The sequence below is a fragment of the Trametes versicolor genome, assembly GCF_000271585.1.
Source record: "Trametes versicolor FP-101664 SS1 unplaced genomic scaffold TRAVEscaffold_11, whole genome shotgun sequence".
Lineage (NCBI taxonomy): Eukaryota > Fungi > Basidiomycota > Agaricomycetes > Polyporales > Polyporaceae > Trametes > Trametes versicolor.
In genome coordinates, this window is record NW_007360331.1 from 1,409,278 (window position 1) to 1,417,647 (window position 8,370).

At 56.8% G+C, this 8,370-nt stretch overlaps 1 protein-coding gene across 1 annotated transcript; it reads left to right on the forward strand.

The window, feature by feature from the left end:
• Window positions 1-6,619: 6,619 nt before the first annotated feature.
• TRAVEDRAFT_132785 (uncharacterized protein) lies at window positions 6,620-7,686 on the forward strand (the record flags this gene model as incomplete). Its single annotated transcript, XM_008044926.1, has 2 exons — window positions 6,620-7,062; window positions 7,116-7,686. The coding sequence occupies 2 exons, from the start codon at window positions 6,620-6,622 to the stop codon at window positions 7,684-7,686; spliced, it is 1,014 nt and encodes a 337-aa protein (XP_008043117.1).
• Window positions 7,687-8,370: the final 684 nt, after the last annotated feature.

Here is an 8,370-nt window from a genome sequence, read left to right on the forward strand (position 1 = left end):
AGTGCTACAGCAGGGCAAGGCTGTAGCACTGTAAAGTCACTATCTTGACGCGTTTTCAACCGTTTTCTGAGCTTTTTTTTTTGCGTTATAATGTGGTTTAAATGCTCTATATATTTGTGGAACCAGATCAGACATAGCTATTCTGAGAGGCCAGATATGAAGGTATATAAGCCAGAACTGATAACGCTCTGCCGGAATCAAAACACATTCGATTGTGCTGAAAGTCCGTACACGTATTCTCGGACATATCATGCAGCTACACACCCACTTTTATGGCAATGCGCTCTGAAACGAAAACGCGGGAGGCACCTCTCCCACCAGCACCTGCTCAGCAGTATTGGCAACGTTTAACTTTATAAAATGCGGGAGCCACTGATTAAATGTAAAGCGCCATATGTAAGCTCTGTTTCAAGCTCAAAAACATAGAGATCCGCCGTGTTTTGGGCGAGATATGGCCCAGTAAGGCCTGCCCAGCCCCTTGCCAGAGGTGGACAGGCCGCCGAGCTCGATCGCGTGGGCGGATCTTCGCCGCGAGGGGCGCGTTCGAAGGCCACTGCTCAGGGCATTGTGGGGATACCAGGTGCGCGTCTGCGTGTGAGGAACTGGGCGCGCTATGGTCCGCGCAGTATTCCTGTAAAGCGCCCGTTCAAACGCGATGTAGCGCCGCCAATACATACCGGAATCGTGACTTTTTGGCGACGATTTGTAGCCCTTGTAAATGCGCACAAAACGCGCCCAGTGCGACGCCGATGCGTGGATTAATGAGTGAGCTATGAACCAGGCAGTTTGCCCTGGGTGCAGGTGTTGAGTACACCTTCCTAATTGGGATGTGGCAGGGCGGGAGCCAAAGCGCCGGTGGGAGGGGCTATCCGGATGTCCGGGGAGCTCGGATTGATGAGATAGAGGCCTTATCTATAAGAGATAAGCCACTGGAGAGTGCCGGGCACTGATAACAGCGCTTCCGGGGCTGCCTGCCATATTTGGCAGGTGCCGGGCAGATGCCTCGGGCCCCCGGGGTGTTCGTAATACATTACGAACCGGAACGGTTTATAATGTAATGCGCCGCAGGCATATAAACGGTTTATAATACATTAAAACTACAACAGGGGCTGTTCGGCCAGCCAGCCCGCCTTACCGCCGCCAGACTTATCGCGCGAATCCTCCAAGAAGACCGCCGCGGTAAGCGCGATGACGACCACAACACCACGCTGAAGGCCATCGATAAATCCAACGCGACCTGTCACAAATGCGGTCGCCGCGGCCACTTTGCGCGCGAATGCTGCTCAGGCAAGCCGCGCACCAACCAGCGCTCGAACAACGACCGCCGCCCGCGCAACTCGCGCACGCAGTCGCACGATGACAACGGGCACGCACACGTCGCAAACGAGTACGACAGCGACAGCAACACGCCCGCACGACAAGTAGTTGGCACCATCTGGGTCGCTGACGAAGCCAGCCAGCCGCAAGGCAACTCCGCCCTCGCCGCGCACACGCAAGACATCTATTTTCTCGACTCGGGCGCGACCGTCCATGTCGCGCGCGATCACATCCAATTCCGGCAATATGCCGACACACCCAGGAAGACCATCCAGGGTGTCAGAGGGCAAGAAGTCGCACAAATCGGGCAAGGCACCATCAAGATCCTATCTCACGCTGACGCTAGATCCCCCATCCCCATCACTCTCCAGCACGTCACCCACATCCCGTCCGCCACGCACAACCTCATTTCCGTCGCGTGCATCACCGAAACGGGCGCGCATGTCTTGTTCAAGGGAAATGAAGTGGAGATAAGGTCAGCGGACGGACAGCTACTAGTTACAGGTACAAAGAGCGGCCGTCTGTATAAATTAAATATTTCTACCGACTACAACGCCGCCTTTGCAGCGCGCGATGCGCGCACCTGGGACGAGTGGCACCGAACTTTCGGGCACATGAATTACGAGTACCTGCGCACGATGGCACGCCGTGGACTCGTGACTGGGATGGACGTGGACGAGACCGTCCAGCCAAGCGACCAGTGCCGCGCGTGCATCGAAGCCAAGCAGCGCGTGAAGCCGTTCCCGAAGCAGTCGTTCACTCGAGTCGGCCAGATTGGCGATCTCGCAGTATGCGATATGTGGGGACCGGCCCGGCACCGCGGTGCGCACGGTGAATATTATTTCACCATTTTTACGGACGTCTGCAGTCGCTATGCCGTCCGCTTTTTCTCGGGTGACAAGAAAGATCAACTCGACTCCGTCAAAGCCTACCGCGCATTCCTCAAAACTCAGAAAAACGCGCGCTTGAAGGTTATCCGAGTCGATAATGGCAAGGAATTTGTTAACCGCCCGATCAAGCAATTCCTCCGCTCGCATGGCATCCACCTAGAGCTCACTGCGCCACACTCGTCCGCGCAGAACGGGATAGCTGAATGCTCATTCCTGACCGTACTGAACGCCGCGCGCGCGATGCTTTTCGAAGCGAACCTCCCTATCAAACTATGGCCCGAGGCCGTAAACTACCCTATCTATCTCAAGAACCGCGCCCCGACGCGCGCGCTCCCCGACAAGACGCCCTTTGAGGCATTCTGGGGCCGCAAGCCCGATGTCTCTCACCTGCGCGAGTTCGGCGCTACGTGCTGGGTGCTGCAGCAGGACACTGCTCTCCACAAGCTCGCGCGCAAGTCACGCGCATGCCGCTTCCTCGGCTTCTCAGAGGAGTCCCGCGCCTACCGCCTTTACGACCCCGCGACGCGCCAGGTTATCACCTCGCGCAACGTTATTTTCGACAGGACCGGCGTCCAGTTTGAGGGGGAGATCCCGCACGCGCCTCCTCTGGCAGTTGAGGGGGAGGATTCTAGTACGCACCTGCCCGAGGACTCCGCGTCCGCTCCCGCACCCGCACCAGCCACACCCGCTGTGAAGCCCATCACCGCATCCCCGAAACCTTCGCCTTCGCAAATTCCCGTATACGCGCGCGCCACTCGCCGCGCTGCAGCCAACATCGACTACTGAAAGGCAAACAACCCGAACGCGCGCAAACCTGCACCGCGCTTCCAGCAGCCAGCGCCACCCGCACTGCCTGCACCCGCTGATAATGCGCCCAACTCCACCGCCTTTGCTGACGATGACAAAGAAGACTACATTTTTGCCGTGAACGCAAATGACGACCCGCAGTCGCTTGCGGAGGCTCAGGCACGACCAGACTGGCCCGACTGGAAGGACGCGATGGACCGCAAAATCGCGCAGCTCCAGCGTCTCGGCACCTACACACTCACGCAGTGCCCGCGCGATCGCAAGCCCATTGGCTGTAAATGGGTATTCCGCCTGAAGCGCGACACGACCGGCCGCATCGTGAAGTACAAGGCGCGCCTCGTCGCGCAAGGCTTCTCACAAATCCCCGGAGTCGACTACATCGAAACTTTCGCGCCCGTAGTCCAACTCGAAACCCTGCGCGTTCTCCTCGCACTCGGCACGCTTCTCGACCTCGATATCCAAGTTGTCAATATCGTCGGCGCCTACCTCAACGGGCGATTGCGCGAAGAGATTTACATGCGCCAACCGCCTCTATACGAGAACGGCCGCCCTGACGTGTGCCGCCTCGAGCGCACGCTCTACGGACTCAAACAGTCCGGCCGTGAGTGGAACATCGAGCTCGACACTGCGTTCAAGCCGCTCGGTTTCACGCGGCTCATCTCGGACCAGTGCGTGTACTCGCGCGCACGCGATCGCGACCTTTGCATTGTCGCAGTGCATGTCGATGACATGACCATGCTGACCTCCTCGCCCGACGCGACCGCCGCGCTCAAGAGCGAGATCACTGCTCACTTCGAGATCTCAGATCTTGGCCCGATCCGCCAGGTCGTCGGCCTCGAAGTCTCGCGCGACCGCGCCGCCGGCACACTCGAGCTGCGGCAATCCCAGTACATCGACCGCATCCTCGAGCGCTTCGGCATGGCCAATGCGAACCCGGTCGACACGCCGCTCGATGCGCACGTCCGCCTCCGCGCCAATGACGGCCCTGAAGACGCAGAGCTCCGCGTGCTCTACCAGGCCATGGTCGGCTCACTTATGTACGCCGCCCTTGGTACGCGCCCCGATATTGCTCACGCCGTCCAACAGCTGAGCCAATATTCGAGCAATCCCGCGCCTGCGCATCTCACGGCCGCCAAGCGCGTCTTCCGGTACCTGAAGGCGACGCGCGACCTCGGCATCGTGTACACCCGAGACGTCGACCGCCCCGCATCGCTCGAGCCCATCGGCTACTCCGACGCCGACTGGGCCAATGACCCGGATGACCGCCGCTCCATTTCAGGCCAGATCTTCATGATGGCCGGCGGCCCCGTCTCCTGGTCCTCGCGCAAGCAACGGACCGTCGCGAAGTCTTCGATGGAGGCCGAGTACATGGCCGCGAGCCTCGCGACCTCCGAAATCGCGTGGCTCCGCATGCTACTGACCGAACTCGACTTGCAGCCGACCGGACCGACCACGCTCTACGTCGATAACCAGAGCGCGATCGTGTCCGCGAACGCTCAAGTCTTGCACGCCCGTACGAAACACATTGATATTCATTATCATTTCGTACGCGAGCGGATCACCTCTAACGAGGTGGAAGTCATCCACTGCCCCTCCGAGGACAACGTCGCGGACGCCCTCACCAAGGCTCTCCCGCGCCCGCACCATCAAGCGCTCATCACCCTTATGGGCATGCGCGCCTGACGCCCGGCGTCGAGGGGGAGTGTCGGAGGGTGAGCGCCGCCGAGCGTGGCGCGAGCCCGACGCCGACATCCTACTCGGGGTGTCGGGCGACCGCGAGACTTGATTAGTAAGCCCCGGAATACCGACGCGCTTGTTGTAGAATAATCGTGATATTTCCTGTACTCTAGCAGCTAAGTAGTATATATACAGGCGACATCGAGCCTACGCTCGTCGTCCTCATTCCACCACAGCGCTCACATATTGACAGGCTCTAGTGAACATTGTAGTAGAAACCGAGCGCGAGACGGGGATGACAATGATCATGAAGGGTAAGACACTGACGCAGCAGGGAAGGTCCCGATAAGTTTCACGAGCTGGTGCATATCAGCAAGATGCTCAAGAATAAACGTGCCTTGCCGTACCTTGAGAGTGCTCGCTGGAATTCGGCGGTGAAGCGGCAGAATTCATCGGCATCATAAAACCGCAGCCAGTATAATCTGAAATCATCGATAGCCCACTGGCATTCGTGTGTGTCCTAGTAGTCTATGAGGAAGTATTCTGACCCGCTCTGGAAGGGACGCTGATGCTCACCTCCCATATATAAAAGCACCAGGAGTTCGTGATGACGTCACAAAATACAACATCCAAGCTGTCGTAGTCTAAGATGACCAATATGGCTAGAAGGTAGTCCGGTAAGACTCCAGTCTCGGAGAGGGAAAATGTGCTTAACTCTCACTCCTTTGGGTGGTAGCACCCTTTAGCACGAGACATGTGTTGACCATGATCACAATTCCATCAGCGCATTTATTGTCGTCTTCTCCATTGCCGCGATGTTCCATGTAGAATGCTTCGTAAACCCGTACATAAATGAGACTTTAGGTGCCGTCAATAGCTTCAGCGGGGACCAATGAAATACTGGGAACTTACATATATCCCGAGGTTGCGATACTCGCCATTTTGAAAGGAGGTCAGTGGATACTATGTAGATTAGAAGTGGTAGGATTGCGGGAGACTGTTGACGTCGTACGCATGCTATATGTAAAGTTCTATATGTGCATGTGCCTTGTGTCTCTTTGCCTCAGGTGAAAGTCGATGGGGTCAAAGGTTACACAATGCACAAACCGGCTTCGGCTCTCGTGAGACCACGTCTGAGTCTGAGGGAGATGAGCGTGTTGTTCTCGTGCGCAAGGCTGAAGTGGAGAGCGAAAGACAATAGTTTTGGATGTGCCGCTCGAAGGGACCTGCTTTGACTTTAAGTTCTTTGCTTATCATGCAATGTGGTCCCTGTGCCCCGAGTTCAGTGCAAGTTGGATTTGGCGATCATTCCGAGGTGGTTAGTCGTAGAAGCGTCTGCGCGCTTTGGTGGCTCGTCCTTGTGCTTTATGCGCAGGACAATGTCCCTACATTAAGCACCTTGTCTCATGTCGCCGATACGCGAGGTACAGATCCAACCAGTATGTCCGCTTATTTTTGCATTGTCTAGCTCTCATTCTAGCCTTAGTATGGCTGCAATGTGTCTTTTTGCTCTTTGTCTCCACGGCCACATCTGCGTTTTTTGCTCTCGTAAGCGATAACTTGTACACCTTTGTTCTGGAACACGGCTGAGACTAGGGCTGTCGATGGTACAGTAACAGCGATACATATATAATGCTGGCCGATACGCTGATCCCCCCATCACGCAGTCATCCTATCCACTATACATCTCTCATCCCTACGAGAAAGCACACGATGTCATTGCAAGTCATGAAACAGTATCCCGAAGACACGGGTCTCCAGGTATGCTCCGGTCGCATGCCCTTCGGCCCCGCTTACTGACATTGGCCACTTTAAAGGTACAGGAGCCTGCCCCAACCCCGCCCTTGGAGGTGCAGGCCATCACCCCCAGCTGCGAATTTTGGCAGCACGCGCTGGGTGTCGCTCGCCGTACCCTCATGCTCCTGAAGATGCCTGCTTCTTACTTGCTATTCTCGACATTGGCTATCTTCTTGTTCGTTGCCGTGGTCAGCTTTGTCATCGACACCGCACACGACAGCCTTGTATCCCTATGTGACCTCCCGGGCATGATGCACCTTCCCTTCTGCCCTACGATCCCGTCGTGGTCTGCGGACAATCCGATCCTCCATCATGTGGACTACCCTGGTCTCGTAAAGGTGCAAAACAGCCTCCTCGACGACCTGGTCGGCCAGTCGGCTAGTGGCCAGGTGCTGGCATTGAACGTCAAGCACGCCGAGCTAGCGGTTAGGGACCTGATCGGCCTCGTTCGGGCGAGCAACTTGACTGGGAGAGACGCCCTTGCGGACGCGCTGAGCGGCTTCGTTTCCGACGCCCAATTGACTGGTCGGGGTTTACAGCAACTGTCGGCCAAGATACACGGAACTGTGGACAGGTGCACTAAACCGATTACCGCTTACAAATATATTGGCTCATGATAAATTGCAGTATCGCAGCGTTCAACACCCACGCCTACTACACGATCAGCTCGAACGGTGTACAAGGTGCCTCATACACCAATGGCGTCCTCGCGCGTACCTTTCAAGTTTCAACGGATGCCCTGGCCGCCCAAGTTGGTCGTGTTCTTGTGGCGGCTAGTACCTCGGCGTTGGACCTAGACCGTCTGGAGGAAACGCTCACCATCATCCACGAGCTCTGTGCGCGCGAGGCGATCTTGCAACATATCGTTGCTGATGATCTTCTTTGGAACTTGTGGACCCTCGTCGGGCTCAACCGAGCAAAGCTGCGGGATCTCAAGCGCCGTGGCCTGGTCCTCAAGGAAGTCAAGCGGTTCCGGAACCTCGCCGTCGGCTATGTTGCGGCCACGACCCAAGCGCTGCAGGTCGCCGATGCGGAACTCCTCGAGTTACGGGATAGGCTTGCGGATGCCAGCGTCGGGATGGAGGATATACCTGTAGAGGTTCAACTTGCCAGCATCGAGCGCATGTTGTGGAGGTTGAAGGTGGAGGGATCGCGTGTGCGCGCCGATCAGTCGGTGGCTCGTGCGGAACTGGACTGAAGTAGGGTGCACCGATGACACGAATCAGCCTGTATAATATGCTCTTGGCCTACATTAATGGAGTGGAGAGCTCATTGCATATTCTCAACCAACACTCGCACCGTACCGTTCATGTAGACTCGCCGGAAACGCCTGTTGTGTGGCAAGAATGGGTTAAGACATATAAGCTACTTCAGACGTCGAGCTGTGTTGACAAGACGGACCGACAGAACGAGAATTATCCCATCGCATCACGCTTTCGTCTGGTTCAACGAACACCGTACTGCACGTTGCATCATCGGGACAACTATCGTCCGTCGGCATGCGTTTTGTGGAGTCGCAAGCGATGCTGAGGGACAGCTGTTGACGCGCGAAATCCGAAACAAGCGTACATGCTGGCTCTTGCGGCAGGCGCTGACGGGCCGCTCGCCGTTGTACGTCCGGGCGAAGAGCCGTGGACGCGGACGAAGGAGCGCATATCCAACTAAGTTGACTTCGGATTGAATGGTTGTGAGCACATATGTACAGACCGAGCAGTGAGGAAATGAAACGAACGATTGGGGTGCTAGGTCTGCGGCGGCCGCACTGAGATCGAGCGTCCAACCATCTGCGAGGGTACACAGACCGACGGAGGCGGAGCGCATGGGAAGTTGTTGGCGGACCTGGTACCCGACGAGTACGCACGGTGCACACGCGCAGCACATC